General features: G+C 44.0%; 1 protein-coding gene across 14 annotated transcripts in view; it reads left to right on the plus strand.

Annotated features, from left to right (window-relative positions):
• Positions 1 to 22300, plus strand: part of BTBD16 (BTB domain containing 16) — a 78504-nt gene that overhangs the window by 35994 nt on the left and 20210 nt on the right. For 9 of the 14 annotated variants that reach the window (XR_003719525.2, XM_028826958.2, XM_077947736.1 and 6 more), the window contains 3 exons: positions 1968 to 2037; positions 3809 to 3939; positions 12075 to 12194. Coding sequence is in view for 13 of the 14 variants with exons in the window: in XM_028826958.2 (XP_028682791.2) it covers positions 1968 to 2037; positions 3809 to 3939; positions 12075 to 12194 (321 nt within the window). In the remaining variant the exon portion in view is untranslated. The remainder of the gene's footprint in view (positions 1 to 1967; positions 2038 to 3808; positions 3940 to 12074; positions 12195 to 22300) is intronic. The other 5 variants (XM_077947738.1, XM_077947742.1, XM_077947735.1 and 2 more) reach the window with 1 other exon arrangement.

Raw genomic sequence — 22300 nt, forward strand, 5'->3', positions numbered from 1 at the left:
TGTTCTAGTAAAGGCTTTGAGTGACTCCCATGAATACATGAAATGAAGAAGCCACAGAACACCAAATTGTTTGTTTGTTTGTTTGTTTGTTTGTTTAAGGAGGAAGAAAAAGACGGAGAGGCTACCATTGTATACTAACTGTAATAACCCACACTCTTCCTAAGATGGGCCATACATTTAGCTCTGAGCTTGCTAGTGGCAGATAAAAAGGGAAGCTTGATCAGTGATATTAGATAAAAACTAGACAAAAGTTTAAAAAGCAATTCACTTGGGAGAAGTACAGCTACTATTAATATTAAAATGGTGGATGTCTTCAGCAGATGACCCCGAGCAACCTAATGATCAATGTCCTCAACAATATCTGTAGAGTAAATGCAACAATAAATCTTATAATGTTTTTTTTTTCCTTGATGTTGGCAAAAGCGGCACGCCAAAATGCAACTCAGTAAAAGCTACTTCAGGGATGTGGTTGTTGGGGGCAATGAGACCCCAGCTGTCTTCTGGTCTGGCCTTATGGAAGGATACATTTTAGAATAAGTGCAAGAGGTACTGGATGTCCTTTAGGCCTCTGCCCATGAGCAGTGTGTATCTCAACTGAGTTTAGGACAACCACTGAGTCATAATGAGTTCAAGGTTACACTTCAGTGTGAGATCCCAGTGGCTACTCTGTGGTGCCCTACTCAATGAAGTGAACAACCATTGAGTCATAATGAGTTCAAGGTTGTGCTTCAGTATGAGATCCCAGTGGCTACTCTGTGGTGCCCTACTCAATGAAGTGAACATGCTTCAAGGCAATTTTGCTGCAGAGAGGTTAATATTAGCTGTGAAAGTTCAGTCACTGAAATGTCTGTGACCCTACCTGCCACATAGCACATCTACCATACTCCATCCACCCTGGCTCATGCCCTTCTAGGAGGAAGGCAAGGAACCAGGTAGAAGAAGGGAGTCATGGAAATCAAAGCTAAAGGAGTATGTGGAGAGGAGCAATCAGTGAGAATTCCAAGAGGAGGTGATGCTGGAGCTGAGTCCAGACGAATTACAGTAGTCAAAGAGGGACAGTGTGGAGCAGTGTTAAACTCACAGCACTGCAGCTATGCTAGCTCCAACATTCCCTCAAAGTGTGACAACTGCTCCTGCCCCAGGGCCTTTGCACATGCTGTTTCCTTTTCTTGCAATGCTGGTCTTCCAATCCCTGGCCTGGCCAATTCTTTGTCCTCCTCTTTCAGGTTTTAAGTGCCTCTCTTCTGACTTCCGGTCACTTTTCTGATTTAACCACACTAGGCTGAAGTCTCCATGTTCTGCCTTCCCATCACACCTTGTTCTTTAACTTTTTAATCCTTAACATGACTGTCAAATGTGGTTATCTGTTTGAAAGTTGACTTAACATGTCACCTCAATGGCCCATCAGTTTTGCTCTTTGCACACCAAGGACCTCTCTGGGTGCCTAGCACACGGTACGTGCTCAGCGAATAGATCCTTCATGGGTGGGTGAGCCAAATCAACGGGTCCTAGTCATGAGCTCACAGAGACCTTCATCTGAAAGCTGCTCTTTGATTCCATTTGTGGGCAGAGAGGAATGGGACTTGAGGCCCCTCTGGTGGCACCATAAGGGTCTGTACAGGAAGACAATCCTCAGGCAGGGGGATGACCAGATGGCTGTGTTGGCTAAAATCAAACCTCAACTCAGCACCTGGTGGCAATTCAGCTTTGAGCAATAATCCTTGTTCCCTGCTATAGGGTTACTTTGTTTTCTCTTGAAGGATTTGATCTCTGGCCTCTTGTTAGAGCTATTTCTAACAAGCCATGTTGGTCTTATCCTCTGGCCAAATGTCCATATCCCTAAAGTGAGGCTCCCTTCCGTGCAAAAGTCTGCTGCTGCCCTGGAGTTGAATAAGAACCTCTGGGACTTCCCGCTTCTCCAAAAGCAGTGTGGGGTTCCTCCAGAAACGGCAGTTCTCTCTCTCCAGGTGCGTGGATGTGATGATAACCAGACTCATGCCAAGCACCATCAAGAACTTCTACGAGGCCGGCTGCAAGGTGAGAACAACACAGACAGGGCACATCGCCCCTTGAGGGGGCTTCAGGAGCAGCCCACATGCTGGGATTTTACCCGCCAGGCCTACTTCCCCCCAGAATATTGATTTGAAGTCACCAAATATTTTATTTTGCCACATGAACACATTTTTTTTTAAACATCATTTTATTTTTAAAAGGATGTTTTAACACCAAAAAAAATAGAAAGACTTTAATCTTAGATGGGAGAAGAAGCAGCATAGCCTTTCTCACTGAAACAGCAGAAGAGCTTCCAGGACATTCTTGCTGGAGTTGTGAGGTCTGGACTCACCTGGATCTAATCAGTGCGTCAGGGTTAGGAATAAATGATAGAATCCAACCTCATTGTCAGAGGAGAAAACAGAGCCAAAGAGGGCAGCAACCTGCCCAGGGTAACCAGCTGGGTCCGAACCCCAGGACTCCTGACTCCAGCTCTCTCTGTGTGGTCACCTGTGACCTGGGGGGATACCAGTCAGCAGGCCACAGTTCTCCTATCGTTGCGTCCTCCCCTTCGCCCCAGTGGTAATTCCAAGGCCACTTGTGGTGGCATCTGCATCCTGGTCAGCATTTCTCAGCAATGCTTGGGCTGCAGAAGGACCCCAGGCCCTGAAGCTATTTGAGATGTACTAAAACTCTCTCAAGGTCCCTGGCTCTGGGAAGCCTTTTCCACTTTCACTGCCCTTTAATTCTTGCTTTTTGGGTGTGTTCGCATCATAGCCTCAGAACTCCTGCGGGGAACACCCTTGGGCCCTCCATGATCGGCCACTGACTTGAGCCAGTGGCAAGGCCTATGGTCAGGCTGCCTGCGTTTGCATCCGGCTCTGCCACTTACAAGTTGTGTGACCACAGGCAAGAGCAGGAAACTGGGAGCATCAGTTTCTCCACCAGTGACATAGGGATAACAGTAATCCCATGTCATAAGTTTTCAATGAGGATTGATTTAAATCAACTGAGGGCAGCGCCTCGAGCATAGAAAACACTTAGAAAAGGTATACGCTGTAATTCATGTATTTTTTCTTTTTTCTTTTCTTTTCTTTTATTTTTGAGACAGAGTCTCGCTCTGTTGCCCAGGCTGGAGTGCAGTGGCGCGATCTCGGCTCACTGCAAGCTCTCCCTCCCAGGTTTACGCCATTCTCCGGCCTCAGCCTCCCGAGTAGCTGGGACTACAGGCACCTGCCACAACATCCGGCTAATTTTTTGTATTTTTAGTAGAGACGGGGTTTCACCGTGTTAGCCAGGATGGTCTCGATCGCCTGGCCTCGTGATCTGCTGGCCTCGGCCTCCCAAAGTGCTGGGATTACAGACGTGAGCCACCGCGCCCGGCCTTTTCTTTTTTTTTATTATACTCTAAGTTCTAGTGTACATGTGCACAACGCGCAGGTTTGTTACACATGTATACATGTGCCATGTTGGTGTGCTGCACCCGTTAACTCGTGATTTACATTAGGTGTATCTCCTAATGCTATCCCTCTCCCCTCCCCCCACCCTCCAACAGGCCCCGGTGTGTGATGTTCCCCTTCCTGTGTCCAAGTGATCTCATTATTCAATTCCCACCTATAAGTGAGAACATGCGGTGTTTGGTTTTCTGTTCTTGTGATAGTTTGCTGAGAATGATGGTTTCCAGCTATTTTGTAGAAAAGGTTTGAGCACATTTGCAGAGACCCTCCTTCTGAGCACACGTGTAGTGTCGTCGCAGGCCAGTAGGGGGCGCCAAGAGCTCAGGACTTCCTTCATCAACTGGTTTTTCTTGTCTTAGTACAAGGAAGAGCAGCTCACCACCGCCTGCGAGAAGTGGCTGGAAATGAACTTGGTTCCTCTAGTGGGGATGCAGATCCACCTCCGCAAAATCCCGCAGGACCTGCTCCACAAAGTGCTGAAGTCCCCCAGGTCAGAGCTGGCTCCCAGGGTGCGGCCCCTGACGGGGGGATGGGAGAAAGTAGGAGCCGGCCTGGGGAGGGAGGTGCTCTGGGGGAGGCTGCACCCACTCCTTAAGCTTCCTGCCCTCCTGGACAGCTGGGCCTTGGCTGGGGCTGGAACTCAGGGTGCTGTGTGTGGGGCTGGGGAAAGGGCTCCCTTCACGCTCCTTCTTGTGGGTAGGACCCTCTCAGTACCTGCTGTCTCAGGTATTTTTGCCTGGGTGCAAAAAATGAAAGACTTAATAACCTAAGTAATTTTTAGAAAAAAATCCTGACAACATTAATGCACATTCATTATAGAAAATAAAATCTCTCACCTTAAATCAGTTTACATCTCCAGCGCTGACTCCTCTGCTGAATAACTCTACACCCACGTATCTGACCGCCTGCTTGACCTCTCCGACAATTAAGATTAAAACTCATCTCTCGGTGCCCCTGCCCTTTCCTGCACCTCAACCCTGCCCCCAGTGTTCCTCCACCATCTGACTAGCGGATCAAGCTAGAGCCTTGATAGTCCTGGATGCCACTTTGACCATACCCCAACCTTGAGGTCATTTCTACTTCCAAATCAAATCCAGCGCTATGGGCCTCTCTCCACGGGTAGCAGCCCCAGCCCAAGATTGGAGGTCCAATGTCTCTTATTTTGGACCAAGGTGACCTCTAACTGTCTTGCTTCTGGTCTGGACCCCCTTCTAATCGCATCTCTAGCCAACAGCCTTTGCCTCTGGTGACCTGGCTTCTTCAACTCACACAGCTTAAGTGCAGCCACGGGCCCCCCTCCTGAAACTTCCCTGCTGAACACCTCCCCATACCAGGCCTTGGTTCATGCCCATCCTCCTGCCTGAAATGCCTGTCCCCTGCCAGGCTCCTTCTCCCTTACAGAAATTCATGGAGATGTTTCCCAATGCCGGGCTTTTTAGGTTATTTCCAATGTTTTACCAATGTAAATAGCACACTGGTGAACATCCTTCAACATTTGTCTTTATCTCAGATTCTTTTCCCACATTAAATTCCTAGAAGTGAAGTTACTAAGTCAAAAGAACTTTTTATTTTGTATTAGTCTCTTAAACATTTTTATTTGAAAATAATTTCAAACTTAAAGAAAAGTTGCAAGAATAATGCATAGAGTATATACAATATATAATGCATAGAACATATGCTATAATGCATAGAATATATATTCTATTCTATGCATAGAATATATACATAGAATATATACACAATAATGCATAGAATATGTAGTTACACTCTGTACTGCCAATCACCATAGAGTTCAATTTCTGCCTTGCTTGCTATATCATCTGCATCTCTATGTGTATCTACATATACACTTGTTTTTTCTGAACTATTAATATTTGGGGGTAAGTTGCATTTGTTAAGTTCCTTTACTCCACATGCTTCAGTGTTTATTTCCTAAGAAAAATAATTTTTGAAAAATATAACTATAGTGCAGTTATCAACTTCAAGAAATTTACATCGATGTAATACTTTAATGTCATTTGCCCAATATTGCCTTTTATAACACTTTTTCTTTCTTCAATGCTGTTTAGGACCATTAGTTGTCATATCTCTTTAGGACTCTATTTAAAAGGATCTTGGTACCCATTTCCAAGTTACCAAAATTTTATTACCTTTGAGTAAATTTCAAAAGTGAAAACTCAATTCTGCTTAAAATCCTAGTAGAATATTAGAAAATGAGTGTTTACTCATGTTTATGCGTGGAAAGTGTTCTGATTTCAGAAATTAGATTTGGAAAGATTTATTCTACTGTTGATCTGAATTGGCTGCGTCGTGTGCAATGCCCTCACATTTATGGAGATGTGAGGCAGGTAGACCAGATCTGGGACAGAGGGAAGGAGACCATATTCTCTAGGAAGCCTCCAGGAGTCCCAGTCTCATGCCAGCCCAGGGCACTGGCTCACTCCTAACGTCATTCCGTGGTGTTCTCGGCTTTTCCCTGCTTAGGTGCTGCCCCACTGCCCAGCGAGCAAAGGTTGCGCAATTGTTGAAGAAAAGATAAACATGGCATCCCTTAGACTTTTCATAACATTGTCCCTCCCTTGGAAAGGCTGAGCTGTCACACCCTGGCAGCATTAACCAAGAAAGGAGAAAAAAGTGTCTGACCACAACCAGAAGGTTAGTGGTGGGATAAGCCTGACAAACGTACGCGGGGCAGGAAAAGAGGTCAAGAGCATTACGTGTCAAGTGTCTAGACTCACCAGCTTGGCAGACATGACTGATGTGGAAAATGGGTCCTGCTCCTCCGGCCCCTCCCCAGGAGCTGTCTGCACAGACAGTCCAGGGCTATCACTGAAGGGGAGAAGAGCCCTGTGTGGCTTCGGGCTTGTCATCAGCCACGTGCCCAGGCTGAACACTCGCCAGCCTCTGCTCACATCTTCTGAGGTTGATCTCCAGTGGCTGCCTGCGTTAAAGCTTGACAGAGGTGGGAGACAGGGTTCGGGAAGAGGGGGCTTGTTAGAAGTTTCACCAGCTAGGGCTTCTCATATTAGGGTGCTTGTGAGTTTCAGACTGCTGGCTGGTGGATTTGGCACCGTGGCCCACAGCTGTTTCAGAAGGCACCTTTCTCGAGAAAACATTCTGGTGTGTGCTGGGTGCTACGTGCACTGTCCCTTTCTATCCCCACCATCCCATGTGGTGGGCACAGTTATCATCCCTGAAATAAGAGGGCTAATGATGGGCAGGACAGGACCTCCACTGGCTCCAAAGTCCACGCCTTGCCCTGTGTGCTGCACCCCTCATCGTTGGTCATGGAGGCCAAAGCTACCAGCAACTAAAAAGACATAGCGAGAACCGAGTGGTCCCAAGGAGCCACGTGGCCCCAGAATGAGATGTGTGGAAAAGCAGACTCCAAGGTCAGGGGTGGAGTGGCCCTTGGCCTGACTTATCTGGTCCTCCAGCTGTGGGTCCAGTCCCCTCTTTGTGATCACAGGTGTTTGGAACAACATCCATTTCTTAGCAGATGCTGCAGCTTCTGGGCCATTCAGCTGTCTCCATCTGAAGTCCCTCAAGCTCAACTTCTTTCAGGTTTTGCTTTCCATTTTGTAAACCACCTGGGGTAAAATATGCAACAGTTTTCCTGACCTCCTGAGCCTCTGGTTTTAATTTATTTCCCTGGCATTTGGTTTTCAGTTAATTTTTTAGAGGTCACTACTGGGTAACCCTGTTTCTATTAACTCTAAGAAACCTTCCTTCCAACTTCTGTTTTTCTGGAAGCCAAGCTCCTCACGGACTTAGGAGGATGGAGATCTCAGAGCACTGTCCAGCTCCCATCTCAACAAAAGACTACCTTGCAACCAGGGGCACTGCATCCCTGTGTTTCCAGTTCTCCCTGACTTCCCGCCTATAACCCAAGAAGTCTCGAGGTCTCAGGAGTTCCCTAATAAGAGCTACGCATGTCCTCCTTGTTGCATCTGTCCCACGGCTTGCCCTCTAGCATGGGACAAGTTTCCCAAGGGTGTCTGGGACACCTCGGGCACCCATCTCAAATATGATAGTTCTTGAATCCAATGCTTCTTTAGTTAATACTAACAATACCCACCAATTATTAAGCACTAGTTGTATGCAAAATACTCTAAGTGGACTATCCAGACTGATTCCTACAGCAGCCTAATGAGGTGGATACTGTTATTGGCGTTTCCTGCCTGTGGAATAGAGATGATAGGAAATGACGGGATCAGCTGAAGGTCTCCTCATGCAACATGAGAGTTGGGATTTGAACCCACGTCTGAGTGGCCTAAAGCCTGTGGTTATTACCAGCCCACTGATGTGCTCTGCATGAGGCCTTCTTTTTCCTTATTGATGGTCAAGAACAATAAGAATATTGATGTTATTTTTACTGTTAAAAAAGTATAAAGGTAGAATGATAATACAAAACACAGTTGTACTCATCTCCCCAAATGAACGAATATTAGTATTTTGTCTGAAATTGAAAAGTGAAACATTTCCAATGAAGCAGAAGTCACCTATGTTCCCCTCCCAGTCCCATTCCTTTCCTCACTTTCTGCCTCCTTCCCCTCCTGAAGACAAACCACTGTTAGGAACTCGTGCAGATTTAATCTATGTGATTTTACTCTTACCACATAAATAATATTGCTTTAAAAGATTTAAACTTGAAATACACGTTCTCATCGTGATTGTAACGTTCTGCAACTTATTCGCGGACATTGTGTGCTGTGTTCTCTCCATGTTGATATTTACATATCTAATTAGCATTTAAAATTTTAATTGTACAGGGTTCTATTGAATGAATGCACAATGATCTCTTTTCACTCCCTTCCTAACGGCCTTTTGTTTTGTTTTGTTTGTTTGTTTGCTGTGACAAGCGATGTAGCAGTGGGCATCCTTGTTCATATCTTACTCACATGGTCATGATTTTCTGTATGGTCTACATGCAAAAGAGGGCTTTTATTGTTGATATATAATTTTCTCAGTAAAAAATAGAGGACAGTGTCTTATGAAAAGCATTTTTTCCCCTAAAGAACAAATGCCATTTACATTCCAATGGCTGCATTAAACACACATGGTACAGCCCGTAGAGGGAGGTTCAAGTCCCTGTGGGTTCTGTCTTGATTGAGGCCATCGGAGCTCTTAGGTAAATGAAAAGGTGTATGAATGTCTCTGGTGTGGTTATCTGTTGCACAAACAAATACTTTCAGGTCTGATATTGACCTAAAGACAGAGGAATTGACTTTAATAATTATCCTTCATAAATAATAGAAGCAGGATTCTGATTCGGGGAGCTCCCAAGGACTCCCCAGTGTTGCTGCTAGCCCCTCTTTAGTAAGACCTCAGAGGACCTTCTGGGCTTGAGGACCTCAGGTGTGGAGTCTACACTGGAAGTCACACCACTTTGCCAGCCCAGCTGACAAAGTTCTTCACAGGGACATCATACCAAGTGGCTCTGAAGAGAGTCTCCCTTTCTGGCCTCACGATGATTTGCCCAGATGGTGACAAACTTGGTCCTGTCTGGCCAGAGTGAAAGTCCATGCATCTGTAGGTGGCCTGAAAACCAAAGGAGAGGAAAGAGACAGTTTTACTCTGTTCAGAAATAGCATGAGAGGTAGGTGACATTTTCATTGTCCTTCAGAGTCACGATTTGTCTTTTGTGCCACCCACCATAACCACATACAGTGGTTGAGTGTGGAAGTGGTGATGTATTTTAAGGCCAGGGTGCTATGTCCATGGTCAGAGACTGAAAATGTCAATGGGTTTAAGAAATGTTGAAATGGCTCCATAGATAACCATCAGAGGCTGCTAGAGAAGGGGGCTGGGAAACAGCCGTACTTACAGAGCTGACATTATGGGGTAGCAGCTATTCTTTGGCAATGCTTGTTTATGGAAGAGAGGCCTCATGCTGCAGCAGGTACTGCACGGGCTCTGCAGCTAGGACCTGACTCTGCCACGTATCCATAAGAGCTTCCATCCGCTGAGCATGCCATGATGTGCCAGGCACTGTACTTATGTATGTGTGTGCAGTCAGTAGAATGATGGCCCTACAGATGTCCACATCCCACTTGCTGGAACCTGTGAATATGTTAGGTTGCATGGCAAAGGAAACTAAGGCTGCAGAGGGAACTAAGGTCACTAATCAGCTAATTCTTTTCTTTCTTTCCAACTTTTATTCTAGGTTCAGGGGTACATGTGCAGGTTGTTACATGAGTAAATTGCGTATCACAGGGATTTGGTGTACAGATAATTTTGTCACCCAGGTGATCAGTATAATATCCTTGATATAGTTTGGATGTGTGTCCCCACCAAATCTCATGTTGAATTGTAATCGCCAGTGTTGGAGATGGGGCCTGGTGAGAGGTGATTGGATCCTGGGGGTGGATTTCTCACTAACGGCTTAGCACCATCCTCTTGGTGCTGTTCTCCTGATAGTGAGTGAGTTCTCTTGAGATCTGGTCATTTAAAAGTGTGTGGCACCTCCTGCTCTTGCTCTGGCTGTGTGAAATCCTCCTCCTCCTTTATCTTCTGCCAAGAATGTAAGTTTCCTGAGGCCTCTCCAGAAGCCAAGCAGATGCCAGCATCATGCTTCCTGTACAGCCCGTGGAACTGTGAGACAAGTAAACCTCTTTTCTTTACAATTACCCAGTCCCAGATATTTCTCTGTAGCAATTCAAGAACAAAACTATACAACCCTATACATAGTTTTTCAATCCTCACCCTCTTCCTACCCCCCACCGTCAAGTAGGCCCTGTGTCTATTGTTCCCTTAATGGTGTCCATGTATACTCAATGTTTAAGCTCCCACTGATAAGTGAGAACATGCAGCATTTAATTTTCTATTCCTGTGTCAGTTTGCTTAGGATAATGGCCTCCAGCTCTACCCGTGTTGCTGCAAAGGACATGCCTTTGTTCTTTTTTATGGCTGTATAGTATTTTATGGTGTATATGTACCAGTTTGTTTATCCAGTCCACCACTGATGGGCACGTAGGTTGATTCCATGTCTTTGCTATTGTTAATAGTGTCAGCTGGCTTTACAATGAGGAGCTTATTCTGGATGACCTGGGTGGGCCCATGGTGATCACAAGGACCATGTAAATGTGAAGAGGGAAGCCAAAGAGTCAGAACCATAGAGAGATTTGAAGATGCTGAACTGCTGACTTGAAGACTGAGAAAGGGGCCATAAGCAAAGGAATGTGGGTGGCTTCTAGGTGCTGGAAAAGGCAAGGAAACAATTCTCCCTTGAGCCTCTAGAAGAAACACAGCCCTGCTGACAACTTGATCTTACCTTGTCTGGTACTTCTGACCTCCAGAATGATGAGAAAATAAATTCGTTTTGTTTTGAACCACTTGGTTTGTTACAATTTGTCATAGGAGTGATAGGAAACTCGTACACTCACCTCATCCGCTCCGCACCACTCTCCTCTGAGAAGCTGCTGTGATCACACTTTCACCGATGAGGACATTGCAGCTGCAGGGCAATTAAGCAACTCACAGGAGGTTCCACAGCCAGTTTGGTGAGAAACTGAGATTCTAACCTGCCCTGTACCCAGGTCTGAGCCCAGAATTGTGTGACCTTGGATAAGTTATTCAGGTTTCAGCCCTCAATCATGGCCAGAACTCAGGTGAAGTGAGTGAGGCACCTTGGTGCAAAATTTAAGGGAGCACCAAAAAAACTTAGTCATGAAGATGCAGCATATTTTACTGTAATATATTAGAATTAAAAGTGACAGACTGGATTAAGAAAATGTGGCACATATACACCATGGAATACTATGCAGCCATAAAAAAGGATGAGTTCGTGTCCTTTGTAGGGACATGGATGCAGCTGGAAACTATCATTCTCAGCAAACAATCCAAGAACAGAAAACCAAATACCACATGTTCTCACTCATAGGTGGGAATTGAACAATGAGATCACTTGGACACAGGAAGGGGAACATCACACACCGGGTCCTATTGTGGGGAGGGGGGAGGGGGGGATGGCATTAGGAGATATACCTAATGTAAATGACGAGTTAATGGGTGCAGCATACCAACATGGCACATGTATACATGTGTAACAAACCTGCACATTGTGCGCATGTACCCTAGAACTTAAAGTATAATAAAAAAAAAAAAAAGAAAAAGAAAAATAGTGGTAAAGGCCACTATTTACAAAAATAAATGAAAATAAATTATAAAAAAAATTGATGCAAAAAATGCCATGATGAACAAAATACTGAAATTTTAAATAAATATAGGGTTAATCTCAATTTCTACATCTATAAAAATAAGGACTATATCCTAACTTTGCAGGATGGTTGTGTGGGATTAAATGAAAGAATCTACAGAGAACATCTTGGGAACACCTGGCACATAGTAAGAGCTCATTAAATAATGATCATGATATTGCAGGGGCACAGAGGGTGGGTGAAAACACAGGCCCCCGTGTCAGGCTGCTGAGAGTCAAATCGTAGCTCCGCCATTTCCCAGTTGAGTGGCCTTGAGTAAGCTGTTTACCTGCTCGGTGTCTGAGGCTACCTTCTGACTCAAAGGTGGTGTCACCTCATTCCCAAACTCATTCTAACCAGTTTCTTACAAGCAGCATGATTTTGTGCTATTTCTAAAATTTCTTCTCCATCTTTTTATTTTGGCCAGGTTGTTTACCTTTAGTGAATTCCGTCTTCTGAAAACAATGCTTTTGTGGGTCTTCTTGCAACTAAACTACAAGATTCAGGCAATTCCAACTCATGAAACCGTGATGACATTTTTTAAGAGGTAATATAACTTAATGTTGATTGATGAAATACACAAACACTGAAATGTACAAACACTGCTCATAATATCATGGGGGAAAACCATCAGTGATAAAATTTTTTATAGCATCATTCAGAGGGCAGTTTTTTGTTTTTTTTTTTAAATAGGGTCTAAGATTATAGGATGCTTTCAAACCACCAAATTACCTGGAAAAGTAAACAACATGTAGGTGTTGTACTGTGAGATAATCAGATGCTTCTGGGAACTTGTTGTGTCCAGTAATAGGCATGATGCAAAAGGTACTCCTCGGTTCAGGAAAATGACCACACTAACCTGACCTTTAAAACTTCGTTTGAAAAAAAATCAGCTTTCTTAGGTTGAATCAAACTCATTTTTTTTTTTTTCTGTGGAAGTAACTGGTGGCATTACCTTGTTAGGTTTACGTTTCTGGTCCCCACATCCTCAGGAATGAGGGCTTCCAAGCGTGACGAGGTGAGTTTAAGGAAGTAAAGATGCTTCATTTCTTTTGCATGTGTGAGTTTAGCAGATAAACACGCATTCACATATTGACCTGTTTAAGCCGAGTTTCATTTGCATTGTTTTGAAGCATTTAATTCATTTCTGGAACATCTGTGCATTGCGTTAACTAAAGAGCCCATTTTTTTCTCTGTCTTGTTATTTGAGGAAAGCAGTATTCAGTGTCGGAATTACATGTACTTTGTTTAGTTTCCATATAATTTGCTTTGAAGCCAAATGTTTTACCCGCCCTCCCCCACTCTTTTAATAGCCTATGAGACACTTTTTCCAATGAGTCATGCACCACCAGGAGGAACTGCTGTTTGGCTCCAGGTCAGCTCTCCTACTGGAAACGTCTTAGCACTGGGAGATAGGAAAAGAGCTAGAATGTGGTGATTCATTAGAGCTGTGTTTTTAATGTGGGAGAAGCAAGTGAGGAGAAGGGAATCAAGGTGTGGGCTCCCTGCCAAAGTTGCTGTTTCCGAGGCCTTCGCTTGCACTCCTGAGCCAGAGACGCCACAGCTCTTCCCCGGAGTGGCAGGCACACAGGTGTTTCTCACCACCACGGCTTTTCCATTTTCCTTTCGAATCGACGTTGATTTGTACCAGAGCTCACATCACCATGCATTTCCCCAAGCCCCCTGATCCTGTACACTTTTCTTTGTTGGAAACCATTTGCTTCTTTCCAAATCATGTCATTGCCCCGACCTAAGCACTGATGACAAATCTTTCAACAGGGGCCGAGTCCTCTCAATGTAGAGTTGGGGGGGGCGGTGGCTCCAGACAGCCAGAGCCTGCTCTGTCCCTTCCCCAACCTCCCTCCTTCCCTGCTCGGCCCTCCCCTCTCTCCAGTAAGCTTTGCGCCAGACTGGGAGAAAAGATGGGAAAGCGTGGGGCTTGGATGCTGTCCCCTGCACACTGTCCAGGCCCACTCTGTCAGCACGGAGGACCCTGTGGCCCACTTTTAGCACTGCAGATGGTTCTCCTCCTGCCCAGCTCATCTCCTGCCCCAGAGTGGTAGCACCTTGCAGTTGTGTCCTTGTCATCAGCCTCCATCTCCCAAATGTATCTCCTGAGCCCTGGGCTCCTTCACCTGGGGGTCTGCTCTGACTGCTCCTGCTTCCCCCAGTCCCTGCCTGCTCTGCCTCGTCTCTGTCTATCCGTGACGGGGGCCTCCCACCAGAGGTGCTCTTCCCAGCCCCTGATGAACCCCTTAGTTCATGTATATGTCCTGCCCCTCCTAGGGACACCATAAGCAGCTTCAACAAAGGGCTTATGATCCTTTCTCTTGCCCCAACTTGCCTGGCACCTTGCTGGACCATGAGTCCCCATCAGACATTTTTTCTTTTTTTTTTTCTTTTTTTTTTGAGACAGGGTCTTGCTATGTCATCCAGGTTGGAGTGCGGTGACGTGATCATAGCTCACTGCAGCCTCAATCTCCTAGGTTCAAGCCATCCTCTCGCCTCAGCCTCCTGAGTAGCTGGGACTACAAGAGCATGTCACCATAATTGACTAATTTTTAAAATTATTATTTGTAGAAATAGGGTCACTCTGTTGTGCAGGCTGGTCTCAAAGTCCTGGTCTCAAGTGGTCCTCCCACCTTGGCCTCCCAAAGCACTGGGATTACAGGCATGAGCCACTGTGCTGGGTACATTTTTTTTTTTTTTTTCTTTTTGGAGGCAGGGTCTTACCCTGTCACCCAGGCTGGAGTACGATGGCATAATTTCAGCTTGCTGCAACCTCTGCCTCCCGAGTTCAAGCAAGTCTAGTGCCTCAGCCTCCCAAGTAGCTGGGACTACAGGCATGTGCCACCGCACCCCGCTAATTTTTGTATTTTTAGTAGGGGCGGAGTTTCACCGTGTTGGCCAGGCTGGTCTTGAACTCCTGGCCTCAAGTGATCCTCCCACCTCAGCCTCCCAAAGCATTGGGACTGCAGGCGTGAGCCACCGTGCTGGGTCCATTTTTTTGTAGCTCCGTTCTTCTCAGAGAAGTGGGTCTTAAATGCTGATGGAAAATTCAGAGAACGCCACGTGTGTGGCAACTTGATACCATAGAGAGAGGAGACACATTTCCGTTTCTATTGATGGGTGGTGCCCGTTGACTGCACTAGCCCAAGAAGGATTCTCAGCTTTTCTCTAGGCTCTGAGAAGAAGAATGTCGCAGTAGATTAGCGGTGTCTATCCTGGATGCAGGAGCCAGGCTTGGTGGCGCCCTGGATCCATGTTTGCCATCCCCTGCCGATGATCCCCAGGGCTGACCAGCGACAGTGCGGGGGGCCTTGTAGCTGCTGGCCTAGCAGGGCTGGTGACTGGAGGGCTCGGGCTGCCCTGAGGCACCTCTGCTCCCTGCGGAGGTGGAGGGAGACGGCAGGGAGTCACGGATAGCCTGGGCCAGCATTACGTCACCAGGGGAGTTGAGCTACAAACTTCGAAGGGGCAAAGGGAGCAGCTAATCAAGGAAGCTCCAGTGGTTGCTGACAGGGATGTGCCAGGAGCATTTCAAAGTGAGACAGAGGAGCAGAGCCCAGGGGAGACAGTAAACAGGCAGAGGAGCAGAGCCCAGGGAAGACGGTAAACAGACTCGGAAATGAGAAGAGAGGGAGCTATTTGGCCCAATTTTAAAAATTGCAAATATTGATAAAATCATTTAAATGACAGAGCAGTCTACTTCCTGGGGAGGAGGACATGTGGAGGCCATGACATTATGGGAACTCACAACATGGATCTGCACTTCCCTAACGTGTCAGTAGTGGGACAAGCTGAACAAATATTAGCTCACCCGGCCCTTGACCCTACCAGGAAAGAAGCTGAGCGGCAACTGCGGGCATGGCCTTGGCTGGCCCAGAATCCGGAAAGGAGGGTCGAGAGCCATTAACTGAGTAAAATGAGTCAGACGCCCTTTCCTCGTCTGTCTCAGCAGTGTCCGGAAGACAGGCTAGGAGGGAACGTAGTTGAATAATTGACTTCTCCAGCAACAACTATATCCAAAATTAAAGACATACGTCCAAGCCATTTCTACTCTCCCATTTTCTTTTGTTCATTAATTTTCTTTCATTCTTTCATTCATTCAACAAATATTTTTTGAACATGTGCTATGTGCCTCAGACATTGACATAATATTGAAGGGGCCGTTTCTTTGCCTAGCCAGATGTTTAGAAACGACTTCGTTTATTTTTGTTGCTATCCAAGAATATCAATGTAAGAAGGAAATATAAACACACATGCACGGTCATGTGTGTGTCTTGCAAACACATGCAAATGCACACCTATATGCACATAAATGCATCACAATTACACACACCTAAAGCATACACACACACACACACACACACACACACACACACACATATCCCTCTACATTCTGCAGCCTGTTTTCCTGGCAGTAGCTAGTTTAGAAAAACAAATAGGCTGTCCAGAATGAAATTTAACATCTCCTTGTAGGAAAAATAAAAAATATAAGCAAAACTGTTGCCTTCATCCATGAAGGAAAAGTCATCATTTCATTCCACTTGGTAGTCTGAGAAGTTCAGGAAAGCTGTAAAAACTTGTAATCGGAGAAAGGGCAGAAGCAGGCACATTTTCAACTTTTTAAAAGAACATTTTAAAATCAAGGCATAAAATGCAGAAAAGTGCGTGAACCTTAAATGAAGAGCTCAGTGAATTTCCACAAAATGAACACACCTGGGTAACCAGCACCCAGACCAGAACGGGGGATATGGCCAGTCTCTAAAGCCCTTATCTCAGTCCCTACCTCTTCCACCAAAAGTAAACAGTATCCTGACCTCTTTTACTGCCGATACATTTTCCCTTTTCTTGAACTTTGTATAAATAGAATTCTGCAGCATACACTTTTAAATGTTGGTCTTCTTTCATGCAATAGCGTATCTGTAAAATTCATCCACGTGCCTGCATGTCACAATAACTTGTTTATCCTCATAGGAAATTTCATTATATGATTATACCACAATTTATTCAGATGTTCGTGGACATGTTCAGCCACTAGGAATAGTATTGCTATATACAACCACGTACATGTCTTGTGGTACACATAATTATGTGCTTCTATTGGGTAAAAACCTAGGAATAGAATTACTATGTCATAGGGTATGAATAGATTCAACTTTAGTAAATGCTGCCAAACAGTTTGCAAAGTGGCTGTGCTAATTTATTCCCTAATCAGCAGCGCATGAGAATTCTGGTTTTTCCATATCCTTGCCAACACTAGGTATCTTCGGTCTTTCACTTTTCTTTTTCTTTTCTTTTCTTTTTTTTTTTCTTTCTTTTTTTTTTTTTTTTTTTTTTTGAGACAGTCTCGCTCTGTCTCCCAGGCTGGAGTGCTTTCACTGCAACCTCCACCTCCCAGGTTCAAGCAATTCTCCTGCCTCAGCCTCCGGAGTAGCTGGGACTATAGGCATGCACCACCACACCCAGCTAATTTTTGTATTTTTAGTAGAGATGGGGTTTCACTATGTTGGCCAGGCTGGTCTCGAACTCCCAACCTTTGGTGATCCACCCGCCTCAGCCTCCCAAAGTGTTGGGATTACAGGCGTGAGCCACCGCTTCCGGCTGGTCTTTCACTTTTCTAATGGATGGATAGTGGAACTAATTGGCCTATTCCCTTTTAATTTACGTTCCCCTGCTAATGAGGCTGAGCATTTCTTTATATATTTGTTAGCCATTGGGTATCTTCTTTAGTGAGGTGCCTGTCCAAGTCCTTACTCCATCTTTTCTATTAGGTGGTCATGTTCTTTTCTATGTTCTGCTACATTGTGGTCCATGTCCTTGTTGGATATATGAATTCCAAATTCCTTCTCTCTGTGGCTGGCTTTCTCACTTTCATAGTGGCCTTTTGTTGTTGTTGAGACAGAGTCTCACTCTGTTGCCCAGGCTGGAGTGCAGTGATGTGATCTTGGCTCACTGTAAACTCTGCCTCTCGGTTTCAAATGATTCTCCTGCCTCAGCCTCCTGAGTAACTGAGATTACAGGCATGTGGTACCACACCTGGCTAATCTTTTATATTTTTAGTAGAGATGGGATTTCACCATGTTGGCCAGGCTGGTCTCAAACTCCTGATCTCAGGTGATCTGCCTGACTTGGCCTCCCAAAGTGCTGGGATTACAGGCGTGAGGCACTGTGCCTGGCCTCATAATGCTCTTTTGATGAACAAAATTTTACATTTTAAGGCAGTCCAATCTATCAAGCCTTTCTTTTATAGTTGGTGCTATTTCTGTTTGTTTGTTTGTTTTTTTTTTTTTGAGATGGAGTCTCACTCTGTCACCCAAGCTGGAGTGTAATGGTGAGATCTCAGTTGACTGCCACCTCTGCCTCCCGGGTTCAAATGATTCTGCTCCCTCAGCCTCCTGAGTAGCTGGGATTACAGGCACATGCCACCACACCTGGCTAGTTTTTGTATTTTTAGTAGAGATGGGGTTTCACCATGTTGGTCAGGCTGGTCTCGAACTCCTGACCTTGTGATCCGCCCGCCTCAGCCTCCCAAAGTACTGGGATTACAGGCTGGAGCCACCATGCCTGGCCTATAGTTAGTGCTATTTAAGAATCTTTGCCTATTCCAGTGCCATGTGGATATTCTCCTTTTTTCTTCTAGAAGCTCCATTGTTTTACCTTGCAGTTAGATCTAGAGTCCATCCAGAAGTACTTTTTTAAGTTTAGTGGGAGGGACGGGCCATGGTCATGGTCCTTCTTTTTATAAGGATGCACAATTGATCCAGCACCGTTTACTGGAAAGGCCATGCTTTGCTCACTGCTCTGCAGTGTCACCTTTGTCACAACATATTCTACATGCTATAAGTGTTAGTGTCATACAACTATATGTATGACATATACATCATTTTTAGTATCTCTATTCTGTGCCATTAGTCCTGTCTATTCTTGAACCAATACTACACTTTCTTAATTACTGTTTCATTATAAATCTTGAGATGGAATAAGACATCCACCAATTTTGTTCTTCTCCAAGATTACCTTGGTCATTCTTGGTCCTTCGGATTTTCACATATTTACATTAGAATCAGATTGTCAAATTCCACCAAAAGAGACAAGAGAAAAAAATGCTGAGATTTTGACTGGGAAGATGTTGAATATGTAGATCAATTTGGGGAAAATTGACCTCTTTAGAATACTGGGATTTGTAATCCATGACAATGGTATAAATCTCCATTTGTTCATCGTTTAAAATTTCTTGACCAGGCTCAGTGGCTCACACCAGTAATTCCAGCATTTTGGGGAGGCCTGAGGCCGGGAGTTAGAGACCAGCCTGGGCAATGCAGTGGGACCTCTTTACAAAACAAAATTTAAAAATTAGTGGGGCATGGTGGCACACTCCTGTAGTCCCAAATACTTGAGAGGCTGAGGCAGGAGGATCACTTGAGCCTGGGAGGTTGAGCCTGCAGTGAGCTGTGATTGTGCCAATGCACTCCAGCCTAGATGGCAAAGTGAGACACTGTCACAAAAAAAATTAAAAATAAAAATAAAATTTCTCTCAATAAAATTTAGTAGTTTATTGTATAGAGGTCTTGCTCATTTTCTGTTGTATTTATTCCTAAGTGTATAATGTTTGCTGACTCTATTGTAAATGGTATCATTTAAACATTTTTATATTCTAATTGTTCGGTGCTGATATATAGACGTACAATAGTTTTGTATATTGACTTTGTGTTCATATATTGATAGATTTTCTTGTTAATTTTAATAATAGCCTGTACATTTTCTTATATGTTTTCTACATATAATTATGTGATTTTTAAAGAATAATACTAGATTTATCTCTTTCTTTCCAAATCTGTGTCTTTCAGTTATTTTTCTTCCCTTATTGCACTAGGTAGAATCTCCAGTATCATGTTGAGTAGACATGGTGATAATACCTTTTTTTTCTCCCCAGTCTCAAGGAAAAAGCTTTCAGTAATTCCCAATCTATGTATGCTGTTTGCTGTGGGTTTGGTGTAGTACTCTTTATCAGATTTTGAAAATCCCCTTCTATTTCTAGAGTTTTTAAATCATGAGTGAATCTTACCAACTTTACTAAATGGTTTTCAGATTCCCTCAAAATGATATATAGTTTTCTCCTTTTTGCTGTGAATGTGGTAAAATATATTGATTTTTCAAAGCAATAAACTTCGAGGTGTGATTTAATTACAGCAAAATGAGTACATTTTAAACGTACAGTTTGATGACTTTGATAAATAGATATGCCTGTATAACCAGCACTGCAATCAAGATAGAGAACTGTTCATTTATTTTTTAGTGGTAAACCAACTGTATATTCCTGGAATGAAACCAACTAGGTCAAGCAATGGTATCCTCTTTTGTGTCACTGAATTCTATTTGCTGACTGTTTAGGATTTTCGCCTATATATTCATGAGAGACATTAGCTTGAAATTTTCCTTTCTTGGTTTATCCTTGCCAGCTTTTAATTAATATTGAGGTCATGCTAGTTTCATCAAATAAGTTTCAAAGCAGTCCCTCTTCTTCTGGTTTCTGGAGGAGTTTGGGTGAGACTGCTGTTTTGTCTCCCTAAATATTTGGAAGAATTTATCAATGAAGCCATTTGGGTTTGAGATTTTGGAAGACTTTTAGTTACAGACAGATTTTTCTTTATATATGTAATATTATTCAGATTTTATGGGAATTTTTGTGTCAATTTTAGTTATGATCTGTTTTTCAAGGAATGTGTACTTTTCATCTAAACTGTTTTAAATTTATTGACACCAGTAATTAACCAACTTTATCTTTTTAGAGCTTTTTTGAGGAATAATTGGAATTCAATAAACTACACATAGCTAAGGCTTCAATTTGATGAGTTCTGATGTACATAAGTACCCAAAAAATGATCATTACCATAAAAATAATGAAAATATCCATCTCACATAAAGGTTTCCTTATGACACTTAATGATCCACTCGTAGGCCGGGCGCGGTGGCTCACCCCTGTAATCCCAGCACTTTGGGAGGCCAAGGTAGGTGGATCCCCTGAGGTTGGGAGTTCCAGACCAGCCTGCCCAACATGGTGAAACCCTGTCTCTGCTAAAAATACAAAAATTAGCCAGGCGTGGTGGTGCACGTCTGTCATCCCAGCTACTTGGGAGGCTGAGGCATGAGAATCACTTTGAACCTGGGAGGCGGAGGTTGCAATGAGCCGAGATCACACCATTGCACTCTAGCCTGGGTGACTGAGTGAGACTCCAACACAAAAACAAAACAAAACAATCCACTAGTCCTCTTTGCTCCAGCCCCACGACCACCCTTGGTGGGCAAACACAGATCTGCTTCTATCACTCTTGATTTGTTTGCATTTTCTAGAATGTTATACAGTCATGTGTCACTGAACAACTAGGATGTGTTCTGAGACATGCATTGTTAGGCTATTTCATCCTTGTGCAAACATCATAGGGTGTGCTTACACAAACCTAGATGGCATAGCCTACTACACACCTGGGCTATATGGTATAGCGTATCACTCCTGGACTGCAAACCTGTACAGCATGTTCCTGTACTGAATATCATAGGCAGTTGTAACACAATGGTAAGTATTCGTGTATCTAAACATAGAAAAGGTACAGTAAAAATATGATGTAAAAGATTTAAAAAGGTACACCTGTACAGGACACTTACCATGCATGGAACTTGCAGGACTGGAAGTTGCTCTGGTGAGTCAGTGAGTGAGTGGTGCATGAATGTGAAGGCCTAGGACATGACTGGGCAGTACTGTAGACTTTTTTTTTTTTTGGAAATGGAGTTTCACTCTTTTTGCCCAGATTGGAGTGCAACGGCACAATCTCGGCTCACCGCAACCTCCGCCTCCCGGGTTCAAGTGATTCTCCTGCCTCAGCCTCCCGAGTTGCTGGGATTACAGGCATGCGCTAGCATGCCCGGCTAATTTTTTGTATTTTTAGTAGAGACAGGGTTTCTCCATGTTGGTCAGGCTGGTCTCGAACTCCCAACCTCAGGTGATCCACCCGCCTTGGCCTCCCAGTGTGCTGGGATTGAAGGCATGAGCCACTGCGCCTGGACTACTGTAGGCTTTATAAACACTGTGCACTTAGGCTACACTGAAATGTTATTTCTTCAATAACGAATAAACTTTAGCTTACTACAAGTGTTTATAAATTTTTTAATTTTTAAAACTTGACTCTTTCATAATAACACTTAGCTTAAAACACAAACACGTTATGCAATTGTACAAAAATATTTTCTTTATAACCTGTTCTATAAACTCTTATCCTGTTTTTTAAAATTTTATGTTTATTTTTTACTTTTTAAAACTTTTTGTTAAAAACTAAGCCACAAACACACGCATTAGTCTAGGCCCACACGGGGTCAGGACCATCAATGTCACTGTCTTCCATCTCCATATCTTGTCCCACTGGAAGGCCTTCAGGGACAATGACACCCATGAAGCCGTCATCGCCTATGATAACAACGGCTTCTTCTGGAATACCTCCTGAAGGTCCTGCTTGAGGCTGTGAACTTTTTTTTTTTTTTAATAAGTAGAAGGAAAACACTATACAATAAAGATTAAAAGTATCTAATAGTAAGTACGTAAGCCAATAACAGTCATTTATTATTCATTATTAAGTATTATGTACTGAATGTAAT

This window comes from Macaca mulatta, chromosome 9, assembly GCF_049350105.2.
Source record: "Macaca mulatta isolate MMU2019108-1 chromosome 9, T2T-MMU8v2.0, whole genome shotgun sequence".
Lineage (NCBI taxonomy): Eukaryota > Metazoa > Chordata > Mammalia > Primates > Cercopithecidae > Macaca > Macaca mulatta.